This window comes from Phaethon aethereus (assembly GCF_964289735.1).
Source record: "Phaethon aethereus genome assembly, chromosome: 2".
Taxonomy (NCBI): domain Eukaryota; kingdom Metazoa; phylum Chordata; class Aves; order Phaethontiformes; family Phaethontidae; genus Phaethon; species Phaethon aethereus.
The window spans coordinates 60,064,240-60,083,444 of record NC_138582.1 but is presented as its reverse complement, the minus strand read 5'-3'; the positions used below and the strand labels follow the sequence as shown (position 1 = coordinate 60,083,444).

The 19,205-nt window shown below is 41.0% G+C and overlaps 1 protein-coding gene across 1 annotated transcript; it reads right to left on the bottom strand.

Annotated features, from left to right (window-relative positions):
* Positions 1–1,677: 1,677 nt before the first annotated feature.
* SEH1L (SEH1 like nucleoporin) lies at positions 1,678–14,971 on the bottom strand (the record flags this gene model as incomplete). The annotated part of the gene is made up of 9 exons (XM_081996952.1): positions 1,678–2,438; positions 6,046–6,196; positions 7,439–7,596; positions 7,893–8,033; positions 8,998–9,096; positions 10,183–10,394; positions 11,832–11,978; positions 12,994–13,044; positions 14,861–14,971. The coding sequence occupies 9 exons, from the start codon at positions 14,969–14,971 to the stop codon at positions 2,249–2,251; spliced, it is 1,260 nt and encodes a 419-aa protein (XP_081853078.1). The 3' UTR covers positions 1,678–2,248.
* Positions 14,972–19,205: the final 4,234 nt, after the last annotated feature.

Genomic DNA, 19,205 nt, shown 5'->3' with positions numbered 1-19,205 from the left:
CTGTAACAGCATGTTTCCATTAGTTAGAAGTGTGGCCAGAATTAGTCAGAATATCTAATAGTAATACATGGTCAGGACAGATGAAAATAATGTGACCATGCTGAAGTAACTACAAACAAATGCATTAAAAGCTGCAAGAACTTGTCCTTTATTATTACCATACCTGGTTATTCTGGGCTCCTAAAGAATAACAGAAGCAAATTTGGAGGGGGGGGAGGCAAACAGGAATCTTTCCCTTACATCTGGTTTATCAAGGATGGTTATATGTAAAGAATTATCTTTGAATGCATTTTTCATTACTTTGTGTTACGCTGCAGTACCTGAGGCATATCTGACAGACCCTGTAGGGTCTCACAGTACAAACTTCCAGCACAGGAAAACAGGAGCCTGTCTAGGCACTGCCACTTTGCTTTTCTTGATGGCTGCTTAGGAAGGAGCCCTATTTTTTTTTCCTGGTACAAGCAGAAGCGTGGTAAGGGACAGATCAATTGCTGTATTGAAGGGAGGGCCCTTTAAAGGGTTAAGACAGAAATTCTGCAAGTGGCTTAAACCTTCAGAAGTATATTCTGCTGCTTGCATACCCAGAAACAGTTTGTTCTGTTTTAGAAATGAATCCTAGTATAATAGTTTTGGTTGTTGTTTTGGGTTTTTTTTCATTAAATGACTCATTCTCCCACAGAGGAATATCATTACTTCCTACCCTGATTTAAACCTTGTTTTTTAATCAGCTAACATTTCTGTTGTTTACCATACAAAGCATGGCATGGTTCCATAAAAGTTAACTTTTTGGTAAAAAGGTCTAAGTACCTGCTTTTACTAAACTTCCCCCCCCTCCCCAGTTCTGGTCCTGCTAGCTGATCATTACCGGCAGCCTACCTCCATGCACTGTCAGCAAGCACTCTGTAACACCACTATTACCTCTCATGGCTTTTTAGTAAATTAGATTGCTCAGATAAATCAAGAAACAAATGTGGTGTATCTGGGCAAAAATATAGCATCTGAGCAAATCAAGTTCTGCGGAATACAAGTAAAACCCCCAGGAACTTGCTCTCATTTTGGAAGAATGCAGGTTGCCCTCTCCATTACCTTATACTAGTGGTCTAGTCCAGGAAGTAGCATAAGCCCATTTTAGACCACGCTGAAATACAGTGGGTTTCTGCTGCATAGAGCCCACTTTGATCCTTCCTCCCCCTAGGATCTGCAGAACGCGCTCAGCAACGGCATCCTGTACTACAACGCTGCTCCCTAGCAATCCCATGTAGTCATTCTCCAGTTTTATCCTCACGCCTGTCTCACCAGCCAAAGCTTGAGTCAATGCCAGCATGCCAATCCACAGCAATGATGTTCCTGTGCTGACACATCAAAAAAAGGTTTTTAAGTCAATACTCTTTCTTCAAAATGGCCTAAGTGAATTATTGCATCACTGGAAAAGAATTACGTGATAATTTGAAATCCAAAAGCTGTAGTAGTCTTTGTAGATCTTCAACACACCCATGAGAAAAGTCAGAGAACATGCTGTGGCAGAAAAATGTAATATGCAACTGCACATCCAGAGTGGCATGACTCTATAAAAGCAAAACTATGAGAACGGACACATGAATCAAAACAACTCGTGATCAGGAGCCTGTTAAAAAAAAAGAAAAAAGCTTCTATTACAAGAAAAAGCATACTAATACAGACCTTTTAGAATAAGTTTATTAGTCAACTGCAATTATAAAATTTAAATATTTATACAGCAAGATGGAAAATTTTTAAGTAACCAAACACTCCAAACTATTTTGCTGCAGTATACACAGGAATGGTTCTGTTTCTTTTACGAGTTGATCCAGTATCATCCTTTAGTTACTCAACTTTTGAAGGCATGTTCAATTTTGAGAATATATTTCACATTTGTAGTGCAGTATACAAAAGGAAAAAATTTCACCACCAGACTAAATGGATTCCAAATATAAAATAAAAAAAAAAAAAACAGGCACATTGAAGTCAGCTGCTCTGTAAATAGCTCATGGTTAATACTGTATGTATGTGTTGCCATAGTTCAAAGGGTACAGATTAAAATGTTCCTTTGATACACAAACATAAATAACATGTTCCAAATGTTGTGGTTTGTTTTGCAAAACATGCATGAAGTTCCCAGATATTTTAAAAAAAATCTTCTGTATGAGAGAAGAAATACAACGGCAGCCAGAAATGGAAGCATTCACAAATACCAGAATAAGGCCCTTCAGAGTTTATTTAAAGTAACACCTTAAACCCCTTCATTCTCAGGTAATAGATTAAGAGGCCGAGATACACATCGTCTGCGAGGGTGAGGATACTGGAGGTTGGCAGTGTCAGCATCGCAAGAGTGCTCTATCAGAGGAGGAGGAGGAAGGAGCTGGGCATGACTGGACCATCTCGATCCAGCCCGTGGGGAATCCAGAGGGGGAAAGAAATACCTGAAACAATTAAGAAAGGAACAAAACACCAAAACAAAAAAACAAAACAAAACAAAAACAAAACAAGAAAAAGAGAAAGGTAGTAAATACAAGGAGAACCAAAGGGGAGAAAAAGACATGCTGGAAAAAAAAAAAAAGGCTTTAGTATATCCATGCCAAAACCAATAGAACATAATAGCAGAAATCAAGGCTTGTAATTCAAAACAAGACAAATCTGGAAATTGTTCTTTAAAGGAAAAAAATGGTCTTTTCCACTGAAATTCATAGAAAAAAATACCGTAATACTCATCCCAGTGTACATTTTCACAAAAGAACAGATTGCTTTGGAAATCAAAAGGATGTTGTAGCACAGCTATTAACAGGCTTTCATTCTTCCAGAATTCCTGCTATTTGTTAACAGAGCTTTTAGTAACGCTTCATTTGCGACACAAGATATACATTGAATATTAGGTAAGTACATTTTCTGCATATGCATCTAATTCAGATTAACTTCACCGCACTTCTAGAATAGAGGTAAAAACATCATTGTTTTTACAATACTTTAGATTTAATAATATACATTTACAGAGAATAACTGCTTTCAATGACATACAGTCTTTGTGTGTATTTACATATTTCTGCAAAATCCTCAGAGTAAATTTAAGAGTCCTGGTGAATGCAAGACTCAGAATTATGCCATTTCATATCATTTTTCTGCTGTTTTTATTAGAACTTACCCGTAATACTTGTGCATTTTAGTCTAACTACATTAGATACCTACAAATGTTTTCTCATTTACAGTTCTGTGGACTTACATAAAGGAACAGCTATACGATGAATGAAATTTTGGGACAATTCACAGCCAGCTGCATTTTGGTTTCAATCTTCGTATGGCTCAAGTGTTCGTGTTTTTTAGGATACTATGCTTAGAGAATTTTAGTTACTCCCTGGAGTTATTACCATAGGAATGTACAAGTACATATCAGAAAAAGTACTTTCTTCATCCTAACTAAGAAAAGTATGACAGTGCTTACAAAACATTTATTTGAAGTCATACTAAGGTATAAATGAAGCAATACCAAACTATTAAAAGCTACCATCTGTACAATTGTCAAAACACAGTTTTCTTGTTCCTTTAAAACTAACAGTTTCATATATTACAAAGCAGTTACAAACTTGTAATGTTTAGGAATCTTAATCAAATGCTGAACACTATGAAATGCAAACCAAATCAGTTATCAAAACAATTTTAATGAAAATTATTTTAATGGTCACTTCCCTCCTCCCATCCCAATCAAGGACAAAAATTCTCATTTTTAGTCATGAACTAGTTGTTTAATTTAACAAGTTTTCAAAAAAAATGTTTTGATGGAAGTTTTTGGGTTTGGGTTGTTGGTTGGTTGTGGGTTTTTTCCAAACAAGAAGCCTCTCCAAGTATTTTTCTATCAGGAGTTCCAACAGTATCAAACTGTGCAGGCTAGTACAAAAAACGTACACAACGTGTTTTAAAAAGGCTTTTTGAATAGCATTTAGTAGTTAGCAGGCTGCTGGTGTCTTGGGAGAGGTCAAACGGCGTTGGGGAGGGGAAAAAGGAGTTCGTTTTCCATTCCTGTGTGCATGCAACAAGCAGCAAAACACCAAAGTTACTCCAGTTAGCTTGGTATCAGCTCTGCTTTCTGTTAAAAAGGACAACATAATACAAATGGAGAATGGAAATTGTATCATAAATCTAGACACACAATTACATCAACATAACAATATAGCCCTACTGACTTATTTTCCAACAACCTATATCATCTGTTCTGAAACTATATTACAAATACAGTTTGGTGATCGTGCTTTAACAAAGTTTTTCAGGTCTCTCTAGGCTTGGGCAGTTTTTAAGTGTTTAAATGTGTAGATGCTATGTTTCAGTGTCTGTAGTCACAGACAAAATTAATTCTGTGTAGCATACCAACTTAGCCAAATGTCAGTACGGAAATCTTTATTAAGTGTGCAGCTGTGCTTATGCGATTCAAGCCAATGTGATTACAAAAGAAAACATGTATTTAAGTGCATCTCTTTCATAATAAGGCTCAGTCCTAGGACTAAACACTATATATTTTGAAATTCCACAGCCACGGACTTAATTCTGTGACAGAACATTAATTCCAAATTGGAGCTGAGAATAATTTACGAAAAAATAAAACAAAAAATGCTTTCAAAATACCGAGCAATGGAGGGAGTCTAAAAATAATGCTAGAAGTTTCAGTTTAAAAAATGGCTTACTGCCAGATTCAGGGAGAGAACAACCACCCATGGGGTAGGGTAGTCGTCTTGCTGGCAGCAGCAGAGTCTTATCTAAGGAGATTGTGAAACCACACCCTGTGCTAGAGAGGTATAAAATAGCCTGTGTCTCCCTATAAGAGCCCAAGCAAATATAGTTATATAGCTTTGGATATCACATTCCCAAGACAGGACTGCATTTCAGCATTTCTTTGCTACACTCTAAGTAGCACCTGGAACCAGGTGACCAATATAGTTTTGGCTTCCTTTCTTGCTGGAGGCTTGGCCTGTTACCACCTCTTGCTCTCCCATTTATCTCGTGAGGAAAATGTGAAAGCCCTTCTCTTTTCAACGCAGCCGGAGATCTGGAAGCCAGAGCTGCCATTCAGGACCAACTGCTGGGGGCGGGGGAGGGGGCAAAGGCTGCTCTACAAAAGCAAACTGTCATCGTACTTTACAGGTGAGCAGTTTAAATTGGAGGGAAAAAAACAAACAAAAAAAAAAGATGTAAAAGCAGCTGCACATGGATGGAAATGAAGGCTATCCCCAAGGTATTTTAAAAAAAAATAAAGGTGGCCACAAAACTTGGAAGCTGCTGCTATGGAATTTGGCCATGTCTAGTCCTTACATAGGACACATCCTGTAAAGGTGATTGTACACACTCCACTGTACAAACGCGAGGGTCAGTGTATTTCTAGACTTCAATGTGGACAAATTAAAGTGGTTTTCAAAAAAGGTAGTTAAATTTACCTACTAAAGAGCAATTATTACAGAATAAAAACATAACAGTGAAAGTAAATTAATCTGCAACGAGTGCCATATGAGGAAGATTAAAAAAAACCCAAACTTTTATTCAGTTGATGTTAGACCTGCCAAAATGCAAGTGAACTAACACTAGCATATGACTGTTGAAACCATGTGTTATGAAACATCTTTTCCTCCTTCCTTTCTGCTACATCACCACACTGAAAAGCAGAATTTGTTGCTAGTATTTCTGCTTCACTTTTAAACATGCATCTAAAACAGAAGGGCAGTTACACAACAGGATGATGAAGTCTCCTTGTTTGAAACTATTTCAGAAAAGTTATTTTTAATAATGTGAAAGGACTAAAAGTGAAAATAGTTGCTTACATTGCTTGTTTATACAGAATGACTCAGTATGGCTTATGGTTTTGTTCATTTTCCTCTTAACGCTGGCATAACAACACCATCACAGAGCAAAACTAGAATAGCTTGTAGAAGTAGTCATGCAATAAATGACATTGCACTTCAAAAAAAAAAAAAATAAAACAAACATGAAAATTAAGAAGATTCAGAGAAGAGAGTATTTACTGAAATTCAGTCTCTCTAATAATTAACCTACCGGCTGGCAGATGATCCATTTAGTGAATTCTGTAGACTTGTATTGGCTGAACCTAGAGAGGCATTAAAAATTCCCTGCTGAGAACTACCATTGACTGGACTCCCGTTACCTTTCAGTATACCAGTACACTTCCAGTTGTCCATGTAATTAGCTGCAAATACAGAGATATAAAAACTTTTAGTTCCTCTTCCAAGGCTCAGCTTTTGAAACAACTATGATGTTTCAACTGCTACGCCCCTGGTGTGAATTAGAATTGTACTTCAATACAAACATCTAAATTTCAGACAGCTGAGGATCTGGCCCTTTAGCTAACTGACATCTTCTGCCTACCTACTATTTAAAACTCCGTTTTGTTCAGCAGCAAGAATGAGTTTCCTTTATTAAAATACTGAGAAACAAGTAAGAATGGATGAGGAAACTGCCACTGGGTTTTTTGTTGTTGCTTTTGGAAATTTAGAAAGGAAAAAAAAAAGCCAGTTTGCTTGAACATTGTGACTGAATGTAGACTTTCTGGTTTTGGCAGCAGGTGAACATAATAATGCAATACATATGTTAATTTTAAAAATGACAGCTTGTCCTGGTTTCCACTGGGATAGTTAATTTTCTTCATAGAAGCTGGTGTGAGGCTGTGTTTTGAATTTGGGATGAAAATAATGTTGATAACATACTGATGTTTTCAGTTGTTGCTAAGCAGCCAAGGACTGTTCAGCTTCTCACACCACCCCACCACCAAGAACACCAGGCGTGCGTGGCCAGGACAGCTGATCCAAACTGGCCAAAGGGATATTCCATATCATATGGCATCATGCTCAGCATATAAAGCTGGGGGGGTTGGGGGGGGGGGGGGAGGTGGGGGGAGAAGGAAAAAGGGGAAAAGGTTTGGAGTGATGATGTTTGCCTTCCCAAGTAACCATTACACACAACAGGGCCCAGCTTTCCTGGAGATGGCTGAACACCTGCCTGCCCATGGGAAGTGGTGAATGAATTCCTTGTTTTGCTCAGCTTTTCCCTATTAACCTGTCGTTATCTCAGCCCAAGAGTTTTCTCACTTTTACCCTACTGACTCTCTCCCCCATCCCACCATGGGGGAGTGAGTGAGCGGCTGCGTGGTGCTTAGTTGCTGGCTGTGGTTAAACCACAACACAGCTTTACATAGCTCTAGTCTGGTCACACAATTTGAGGGTACAGTAACAACTATTCACAGCAGCCTAAATCATGTGAGTGTTCCAGCACAGAAAGTTATTTCCTTGTTCTGAAATGTAAACTGAAATATAAAAATCAATCATTCACAAATCTAAAATGAACTTTCACTCCAAAATTATTTTTTGAGTAAAATTTCTCAAGTATTTTCAGCAAACTAGAAAGCTCATGTATTTCATGGTGGTGACCTTACCCTTCCAGAGCCTAACGCAGCCATCATCTCCAGAAGAGGCAAGCACTGTGCCTGTAATATTCCAGCTCACTCGCCACACCTGGGAGTTGTGATTATCAAACTGTGCCACAATATGAATTTCAAATTTCGTTAAACCTCCAGATGAAGTCAGTTCTTTCCTGTCGAAGAGAAAAGTGACAGTTCTGCACACAACTGCTCAAAGGTCTGGGCTTGAACATGATGACAGAGAGGACTGCATCTTTCAAGGAGTTCATATAACAATTGTTACTAGGAATATTAAGAGGTACTCAGACACAATTTTAGTCTTGCTCACAATCTTGTCATCTTAAAAATCAGGCTGCTAAAAACAATCCTGCATACATTAAATTCCTACTTTTGCTTTGCAGATACTATTAAAATAAAGACTATACAGTATGTACCACATCACACAAAACTATCTTCCTTTTAAGCTCACCTTAGAGGTTTTAGTGTGAAAATTCGTACATCTTTGGTTGCTACAGCTAAGATGTGGAAGGATCTCCCCAGATTTGGAGCAAATGCAATATCATGTACAGGATCTGTGACTGTCATCAGAGCTTCTGCTTTTGCATATTTCCTGTACAGAGTAAGAAATTAACCTTTAGTGCCATCAAAATTGTCAGTGATGCAAATTATGTAAAACAGAGAAAAAGGGGTTGGGATACATGATGAGACTTACAAAAATAAAATCGTTTTCTTAATATAAACTTAATTGTAAGTAACAATTACAAGCTGATTTCTTCAGAAATTTAATACATCAGAGACGGTAACTACTAACAACAGTACACAAAATCATACAACAAAGCAAGAATTCCAGTACAAAGAATGTGTTTGTCTACAATTGGAAAAGGGAAATAAAAAGATTCTTCCATTCACAATTCTAAAGGGAATTTGCATCTCAGTAACTTACTAAATTTTCTGTGCTTGTAAGCAGACCACTATCTGCTTACTCCGCTGTATGATAAACATGTATTCCATTTTCTTATTTACCAACCAGGTAAGTTACAACTTTTCTTTACTGCTAGTGCAGAGAGAACATTGTCTGAAGCCACAAAACACCTTGGCTCCCTTCCCACGTCCATCACCCTGAATGAAACACACATTCTCTGTCATCATTTAATTGAAAGCAGTTCACACAGCACTTTCTGTCATGACAAGCATGCTTTTAAAAGCATTTTAAGGTCACGTTGAAGAAAACAGTGCCTAGTGCAACATAATTCCAATTTCAACTTTGCCCTATTAATTCCTTGCACAAAATTCAGCTTATAAATTAGTAGAAGCAGAAAGAATTCTCCCTTAAAATTGCTGGTAAGAACACTGGCATTTCTGCACTGAGATAGAACAAAATTATCGGTATCATGTCTGTTAACATCAGTTACCATCCTGAGGTCCCCCCCTCCTTTGCCATCCAGTGGCTTAGAGGCAGAATTAAAGTATTATTATTAACTACCCCACATCTAATGACAGGAATAATAGAAAAGGCCATATATTACACACTACTTTAAGATCCCCCAAGTGTTATATATTGTCATTTAGCATACCTGGTATTTTCATTATATTCATAAATTTGAACCTTAGCCAATATATTTGGACTGTTGTCATCACTTCCTACAGCTATCATTGGAGAATGTGCTCGAGAGCTAAAAGGTGAAATAAATACCGTTATATTTACAAATGATTCCACAGAAAGAACACCAAGCCATTTAAAAAAATTCAGACACATTATCTATAAACAAAACCATAACCAAAAAAGAAAAACCACAAGGGCATGAAAAAAAAAATTATGAAGGAAACACGAGTAATTCACAGTTAACAGTGCAATCCCCATCCTGCTGTTTTGAATGCCCACTTTATACACCCCCTAAGGAGAAATCATTAGGCAACATTATTTGGCAAGTCAAGGTGATGCTCCCACAGAGGATGATTGATTTTACATATGTATCTGCAGTCGAGTACCTGCCAGAAGTTTCATGGCACAGTCTGCATTCTTTGCAGTGCTTTTAATGATTGATTTAGTGGGATTTCATTCAGGTTTTGAAAGACAGATTACAAGAGTTAAATTCTAGTTTTTAAATCAACTTTTAATGCCATCCCATGCATTACAGACAACGCCAGTACTCTGAACCTTTGGCACAGACTACTATTAATGAATAGAAGAGTACTGGATCAGCAGGACGCAGACCACTACTTCTGTAGGGAAAGGCATTTAGTGCTTCTGGACAAACAGAATCCAAAGCAGTTCATCCCTGAATGGTTTTTCCCTTCCTGTTATTGCTGGGGAAGGATGTGATATGAGAAGCCAAGGAGAACCTCTCCTTTTATGTGTTCTTCTGGGTGGGGCCTACCCAACAAAACTCTTGATTCCTTTCTGTTCAAGAAGGTTAAATACATCTTTATAAACACTTTCTCTTATGAAAATCCCAGTTAAGTTTTGTGGGATAAATAAAGAGCATTTTGTAGCTCTTTACCTCATTACTTGCTAAGAACAATTAAGCTGGGAATATTTCCTCACAGAGCACAGGATGACTTTTTGTAACCCTTCTCTGGCTCTGCCAAACTTGCTTCATTAAAAGAAATTTTAGCAGCTTTCTTTCATATCTCGGTAATGTACACTCGATCTTCTCCATGATGTTTTAGGATTTATTCTACAAAATTTCAGAACTAACTCTTTGGATCTTCTGCTTAAAACAGTCATAAAGCAAAACCCTACAGTTTTAATCACATACCTTGAAGGATTCCAAGAAATACAACTGCAGCTTAGCTTACATGAGATCTCATGCTGCAGCGACCACTGACTGAGATTCATCACATCTGGAGCTTCATAAATCCTTACAACTCCATCTGCCGAACAGGTTGCTAACATAAGACCCATATGCTTGGGAGCAAACTTCACATCTGTAACAGATGTCCTACTGTCTACTAGAGTGGTCCTCTTTACCTGTAAAGAAAGGCAGAAATTCTGAAGGAAATGCTAGAAGTTTCCATCAAAAATGTATTCCCTAAGGAAGGCTAATAAAGGTCTGGTAACAATATTTCATAGGATCACTTACCTCTTTCATCAAGGACTAAAAAAAAATATCTTTTTACACACCAATGAATTGGAGAAATCACATCATTGCACCAGTGTAATTTCAAACATCAAGAGATATACTCACAATGGTATCAAAGTTCTGATACCAAAAAGAGTTGTTTAGACTATGCTCTTCAGAAGAAAAAAAACCAACCAACCAAAACCCACATAACATAACCGTAAAATACAAGAGTATTGGCCACAGGCAATTTGAAACTGTCCTCTTCATTCATACTGGTGCCAATATTAACTGTGACACCCAGCAACACCCCTTTCTAATTTCAGTGCTACTGAAGTTTACCATGAAGTGTTTTCCAACAGAAGGATCAAAACAAGTATTTCTGATAAGGTAATGGGTGAATACAGCAGACACTTGATAGGAAGATTAGCTAGGGTGAAAGAGTCAAAAAATAAACATTTTTATTCAAGTTGTCTCCTCTCCTGCCAAAAAAGTATGAGTTTGAGCTGAAAACTGTGCATCACAACTGCCTCCTGCACTTGGAAGTCAGCTTTCATACCCCACTGAGCGCCAAAGGTCCTGACAACTCAAGTCTTCACAATTATGTATTTTAATGTTAGAAAACTTTAGTGGAAAGTACAAAACTACAAATACTTTAGCAACCTAAAACAAAATAAAACATTAGAGGCAGGAACGTGATACTGAGTTATGTAAAATTACACATGAAGAACAGCTGCAAAATAATCTCTTTAGATCTAAAATTCCCTTGATGAAATGCTACCCAAAAAATCCACTCCCAAGCAAATTATTTCTCTCCAAAACCTGATCTATGGTTCGAAAGATGAAAAAGAACAGTATGAGACAGTTTCAAAGGAGCTGTTGTCACAGAAGAAAAACGCCACAACTTTAATTCTACTGTAGATGGGAATTCATGTCTGCAAGTTGTTTGCCAGGGAACATCTATCAGGAAACACCAACAGTAGTGAAAGTAATTGGCCTGAAGGCTGCCAGTTAGCTGTCTTCCACAAATGCTTTAAAAACACTTACTTTGTATTGGAATATTGCCACAAATTAACAAAACATAGGCAAAATCAGGAACACTTTATATTAGCAGAAGAAAACAGGGTGCTTCCCCTGTTTCAGGAATAGAAAATATGTTGCAAAACCAGAAATCTCCAGTAACTTGGTATTTGGAACAGTTTTCATGTTCAGTCTTCCATTCAATTCTAGAATTTAAACAGTTTAAAGCTCCAGCCCATTACAAGAAGCAAACAAATCAGAGGGACAGTAAATCCGTTTACACGAGAATATATAGAAACTGTAATTAATCGTGTTGGAAGTCTCACCCAGTGACTCTGGCCTCGGAGTTTATCATTTGACTCTCCCACTATTTCTTCCCATACAGCTGCTGTTCTGTCAAAAGAGCAGGAAGCCAGGACCTGCCCAAATTCAGGATGGGCCCATGTCACACGCCACACAGATCCACTATGTGTCTGCAAGATAACACCAAAACACTAATATAGAGAAACATACTTATTGCATTAGTCCAAGTGATCATGCATTTTCATGACTTTCTGCAGAAGCAGAAGTAAATTCTAGAAGTAGTAAAACACTTCCTTTGAAACCCATGTTCTTTTATAAAGCTCAAAGTTACTCCACAGCTGTTGCATTTGTTTATTCCTATAAGCACTGCAAAGTTTTGTTGCTATTAGTTAATGGTTAGCAGGTAATTATTACAAGTGTATTTCAAAGGCATTATTTATCACTCCTTTAAACCATAAGTTCCAAGCTAAGATTCTGCCTTGACACAAGAAGTACAGCTTTGTTTTCAATTTTCAGCCATTACCATGCTCACTACTAGCTTGCCTGTACTTTCCCAAAGCATACGCAGAGCATTACTTATCTTCTCCTTCTTTTCATGAAACTCCTCTTTCATACATAGCCAACCTACTGCTGCTTTTTTTTAGAGGAAGGGAATTCAAAAGCTTCACTTGCATTTCCATTTACAGGGATTATTGTATTGTGGTCCTATTACATGTAAGTTTAAGGACAATTCAGAAGCTGAATGCACTAATTATCCTGATAAAGCAGAGTCTCTATATGACACGGTTCTCAGAAAGGTTTTTTGGGGAAAAAAAAAAATTAAAAAAACAAGGTCAGATGTTGTAATGTCTAATAGCCAGACCTCTTCCTTTTTCTTTTTTCTTTTTAAAGTCTTACAGTATGCAAAAAAGAAATATTCAATTAAAAATTAACTGAATCCCTAAACACCAGTTACTGGTATTGTTTAATGATAACAAAGTCTGACAACATAACGAAGTACTAATAATGTAGCCTCTGCTTTAAGTGAGAGGCATTAGAGATGTTTTATAAAAGCAAAGAAAAAGTATTTTACCATAAGAAATACAGGATGTACAACCAAAAGTATGTCTACTCTACAAGCCAGCATTTCTTGAAAAACAAAGGACAAATTACAGTTATAACTGTGTAATTTTTATAAACACAAACCTTCCAGCTGGCAGTGCAATGCCAATCTCCATTTTCACTTTTGTCCCAGACCTATTGAAAAACCAAAATACAATCTTAAAATTTGTATATAGAGCTTACTAAGTAGTATTACAAAACACAGATATTAAAAAAGAATATATATACACACACCACTAAACATTTTCATCTGTAAAACTCTACCTGGCTCAGTACACAACTGCAATTCACTCGACCTTGAAAATAACCCTACTACAGGTAGGGAGAAGAGGCATACACCTGCAAAATCCATTATCGTATGAAGTCTTATCTTTTTTAAACAATAAATTATTCATGGAACACAAATGATGACAATTCTCAACACTTCATTCGCTCTGTTCCACGAGTACACCACCCAGTTTCACCCCAGAGCCCCCATGGTCCTCACCACAGCATATGCTCAGATCTGGTCACAAAACCCTGATGTGGCTCCTGGCGATCACCCCAAAGACAGAGCAGGACCGCAAAAAGAAAAATCAAGCTAGGGGGGAAACAGATCTTGTTTCTGTTTCTAATATTTCTGCCTTTATTTATAACCACATGCAAGACACTTAACCTTCCTTTTTCTTGACTTCCCATACATCTTCATCATCTTTACGACTTCTTTTCTGAAAGGCTGTGAAGGAAGTCATGAACATAACCAGATGAAAGACACTGGCATCCACTCCTGTTTGTCACTCATTCACTATGTAACTTTATTGAAAGTCACCTCGCTTTTGCCATTCCAGATCTCTAATAAAACCTTGGTTGTTACCATCACAGCCCGACTTCCTAACTGCTCCCCAGCTGCTATTCTGCGGGGCCCACCTAGCGAGAACGGGACCTACGCCGGATACACCACTGCTCTTTTACCAGTGTCATAAAACTCTGGTTAGAGTAAAACTTCCCAAGACAGTCTCATAAAGGATTCCGTCACTATCGAAAAATAACACTACGTGGCTAAAGGACAGAGTTTTTGAGTTCTACCTACCTCTTGCCACCTTTCTTAAGAACACTCTTTTTAAGGCTGCAAGTTTTACACAGTCAGTCCAGACCAAAGACTAACGTGGTTTTGGCTTACTTTTTGGGGAACCTTTTCTGTTGGTGGTGGTGATTTTTTGTTTGCTTTTTTAATGTGGTCAGGGAGAAGGGGCTGCTCGTGTGTTTTGAAGCCTAACCTACATTTAATAATAATTTTCTACAGAAAAGCAATTTACTCAACCATTTACCTGGTCTAACAACAGATATGACAGCTCTCCGCAAATTACACTTCTTAAATCTGTGTAACTAACTCCTGAATTTTTGCCCACCTTCTCACTACACGCAATAAATAGAAAAAGCAATTAACTTTTCACGCACTATTATTCCCTCTAAAGGGACGTAAAATTAAGGTTCCTGCTATTTTACCGTTTCCCTCATCTGCCAGAGCACAAGCAGAACATTTCAGCCCTTTGCTTATCAGCACCGCGTTATGCAACAGCGGCTTCTTCCCTCAGTGCCCTTAAATAAACACAGATTTTCAGCGGAATCACCCAAACCAGGCCGCCCTGCTGCATCCTTTAAGGATGTTTTCCCAGCGGCAGCAACGGCTCGGAGAAGAGTTGTATTTTCACAGGCGCTTGCGAACGCGCGTATATGCAAACAACGCGCAATCACGCGTGAATGCGTCGCGACCCCGCAGCCCCCACTGCTACCGGCCCGTACCGCAGGCGGGCCCTGCCGCGGAATGGTCCCACGGCAGCACGCCGCGGACGCGGGGGGAGGCGGGCGCCGCGCGCGGCCCTTGGCTCCCCGGCAGCCCGGTAGGCCGCGCACCGCCGGCAGGCGCCGCGACACCCCCAGCCCGGCACAAGGCCCGGCGGCTCCCGCTCACTTTGACGCTCTGATCGCTGGAGCAGGTCGCCATGCGCCGCCCGTGGAAGTCGAAGGAGACGTCATGGATGAGGTCGCGGTGATCCGCCGCGATGCTGCGCGCCACGAACATCGCGGCCGCAGCGCGGCCACCACGCTCCCGCCCGGCCCAGGCGCGCGCCCTCCTCACGCGGCGGGTCGGGGCGGGGCAACGGCCGCCAGCGGCTCGCGCGCAGCCGCCAAGAGCCTCGCTGCTTCGCGCGTGCGCGCTCCTTCCCACCCCCGCCCCCCCCAGCAAAGTGCGGGCGGGCACCCCCGCCGGGCGGCGGGGTGTGGCCCGTGCTCGGCAGTTGTCGCGGCTGACCCTGCCGAGAGGCCGAGGCGGGTGTCGCGCTCCGCGGCCGCCGCGGGAAGCTCCCCGCCGCCTACGCCCGCCCGTAGAACGGTCTCAGCCGGGGTGCGTTCGGCTGAGGGTTGCGGGCGCGGCCCGTTCGCCCACTCGACCTCCAGCTCCGTTCTGAAAAGAGCGGCGGAGCGTATGGCGGCAGCTCCGGGCCGGGCTGTTCAGCGAGCTGCAACGACTTTACACAGCGGCTCTGTCCTTTAAAGCGGCGACGCGGAGGGCACCGAGGGCGAGCTTGCTGGCTGAGGCCGGGCATGGCTCGGAATCGCGTGAGAGAGAACGTTCCTCGGTGGCTGCTGGGGGCACGAACTGCCGCGGGGAGTCGGAGAGGCCCCGAGAGCCGCGGCCGTACTCCCCCGGACGGACGGCCTTCCCCCGCTTGGTGGCGGCCAGAGGCCGTTTCTGCCCCGACTTGAAGTGGGGAAGGTCTCTTGCTCCACGGCCTCGTAAAGCGGCCGGTTGCCGTGGCTTCAGTCTCGTGCCGGACCCCCGCTGCGGCGGGCTGGCCGGGCGTGCCCCGTGGAGCACCCCACGGCCCCCACCACACCCCCGCCGCTACACTTCCTCCTTTCCTGACTGCTTCTTTCAACGCCTCGTAGGAGCCCTTTCCAGCTATTTAGCTCACCCCAGTAAATCCCGTTTGCTTTCTCTCATCACCGTCGCCACCTTTACCCTGTCCTCTGGAGCCCAGTTGCTGTCTCTTCCCTTTTCTCCCCTTCCTGCCAGGGCCATCGCTGTTTCTTTCCCTCAGCAGGTACTGTTAACGTCTCTATATGTCACCTTACCTACAGTGTTGGAGCTCGCTCTAATAACGCAAATCAGTAAGCAAGCAGAGGAAACATTCAACACAGCAGCGTATGGTTTACTTCTTTATGATTTACTGTCAGGTGGGCCCTGAGAATACTGTGGTGCAAAAGAACATGAGACCTGCCTTTCAAGGAGAGGTGTGTAGGGGCTAAGTTTGGAAGGCTTTATAGGGAGGATGAAGCACATGATACATGATGCAGACAGTGAAGGAATCTGAAAACAGGTTGGAAGCATCAGGTGAGACAAGGTGGGTACTGGCTTGCATCACAGACTAAGCAGCAGCAGAAGTGGAACAGAGACTTGCATGTGGTCAAAAACACATCACAAGTGACTGAGGTCTGGGCAGGAGCTACAGACCAGCAATGACCAGTATGTAGCCAGAGGGCTGTACGATATAGATTAACCAAAGCAGCTGGAGACTCCTGAAGGCCCAATATTCGCACCAAGGACCTACCGCCTTCCAGGGAGCCCCTCACTAGCGGAAGGACTCTCTTCCAGTTTGTATCTTGCAGTATCATATTGCAGACTGGGTTATGCAGCTCTCAGTGCTAATGTTTTTGAAATACCATTTGTTCATCGTATCACTGAGCACAAGAGTGGTCCAGTGTCTTGTTTTTAAGGAACAATTCCTCGATAAGCCATGTTTACTAGCTGTTCTGAAGCTAATTACAATAGAATCACAGAATCATTAAGGTTGGAAAAGACCTCTAAGATCATCAAGTGCAACCATCAACCCAACACCACCATGCCCACTAAACCATGTCCTGAAGTGCCACGTCTACAAATTTTTTGAACACATCCAATGATGGTCACTCCACCACCTCCCTGGGCAGCCTGTTCCAATGTTTGACCACTCCCTCAGTAAAGAAATTTTTCATAATATCCAGTCTAAAACTCCCCTGTCACAACTTGAGGCCATTTCCTCTCATCCTATCGCTAGTTACTTGGGAGAAGAGACCAACACCCACCTCACCACAGCTCCCTTTCAGGTAATTGTAGAGAGCGATGAGGTCTCCCCTCAGCCTCTTCTCCAAACTAAACAATCCCAGTTCCCTCAGACGCTCCTCATAAGACCTGTGCTCCAGACCCCTCACCAGCTTCATTGCCCTTCTCTGGACATGCTCCAGCAACTTGTAGTGAGGTCCTTCTCGTAGTGAGGGGCCCAAAACTGAACACAGGATTCAAGGTGCGGCCTCACTAGTGCCAAGTACAGGGGCATGATCACTTCCCTACTCCTGCTGGCCACACTAGTTCTGATACAGGCCAGGATGCTGTTGGCCGCCTTGGCCACCTGGGCACACTGCTGGCTCATGTTCAGCTGGCTGTCAGCCAGCACCCCCAGGTCCTTTTCTGCTGGGCAGCTTTTCAGACACTCCTCCCCAAGCCTGTAGCATTGCATGGGGTTGTTGTGGCCGAAGTGCAGGACCCATCATTTGGCCTCGTTAAACCTCATAAAATCTACGTCGGCCCATCGATCCAGCCTGTCCAGATCCCTCTGCAGAGCCCTCCTACCCTCCAGCAGATCAACGCTCCCACCCAACTTGGTGTTGTCTCCAAACTTACTGAGGGAGCACTCGATCCCCTCATTCAGATCATCGATAAAGATATAGAACAAGACCGGCCCCAACACTCAGTCCTGGGGAACGCCGCTTGTAACTGGCCACCAATTGGATTTAACTCCGTTCACCGCAACTCTTTGGGCTCAGCCGTCCAGCCAATTCTCTACCCAGCTGATAAACATAGAGAAAATAAATTCATTCACTACAATCCAAATAGTAATAATGCAGTTAGTAGATTTAGAGGCAAAAATACATTTAATAATGAAATGATAATGTGCTAATAAATAAAAGCAAGCACACTTGTATTTAACTGTACTTTATATCAGTTCCAAAACAGTACTCAAACCATTAGGACACCTTCACTGCCTTATAGTGAGGTTTCCAAGTCATACATTAAGTGATTAAGGAAGAGAATCAAATGTAAAGTTTCCTGAAATCAGATATATTCAAATTCTCTCAATTCAAGTCAGATTTTTTTTTCTAGAACATTTTTTATATCTGCACCTTTAACAGGAGACAAGTTTTACCATTGTCAGAAGGACTTTTGATTCTCACCACCTCATTTAAAAATTTCTTGTTGTTTGGTCATGGCAATACAGAGTCAAATTCTGTCCACTTGATGAAGAGAATTTGTTCAGGATTGTCCAAATACTTAACAGAATCATAAAGAAACCATTACCTGCTTGTGGAATAAACCTGGCAGTTTGGGATTGATATTTAGTGCATTTATTTTTACAAACTGTAAACTGCATTCCGTACCAACTGATGGAGCTGCTACTATTGCATGCCATAGACATCACTGTTTTCTGTATAATATGCAGGCATAATTAATGTGCAAGCATTCAACACACTAAGTTGTGTGTTTCATTAGTAGACCTCATATTAAGACTAGAAATGCTGGTACCCAAGTATGGTAAGGAGCGATAATACATTAATGATAACAGATTGAGATTAAATGACAACAAACTTGGACCTGAAGGTACACTGTGGCTTTAAGATGGTAGGATTTAATTATTTTAATGATACTGGGTGAGGAAAAGTTAACATGCAGAAAAATATTTTGTTACCCAAGTACAGGGAGTACGATAAAAATGTTTTCAGTTACACAGAATGGAAAATGCGGAAGGATTTAGAAGAAAAATTACCAGCTGGTTTTACATTCTTACTGAATTTGGCCAATGATAGTTTAAAAATCATATTTTTAAAAATACTAGAGCACTAAATCTTAATGGAGAACATGAGATGGAGTTGAAGAGAGGAATTTGCAAGTTGTCAAGAAAATTAAGACATTGAAGTATTACCTATTTATATTAGTGGAGAATTTGGTGTGGAGTTTGTCAGTAACTCTGAAAATTTGTAAAGCATTTTAACAAAGGAGGAGCTAATGAAAGGAAGGGGGTAACATTTTCTTGTTTCTGAAGATGAACTGGTATTGCACAACTCATCTCCTAGAGGGAACCTCACTGCGGAGTGTAGGGCCATGGTCAACATACCCTCCACCCCTGCAATCCCATGCATCACTTTGGAGGTTGAAATTTTGGTATTTCCTAAATAACAGGTAAAATCTACCCCTGTCCTCAGCCTCTAGATTCAATGCA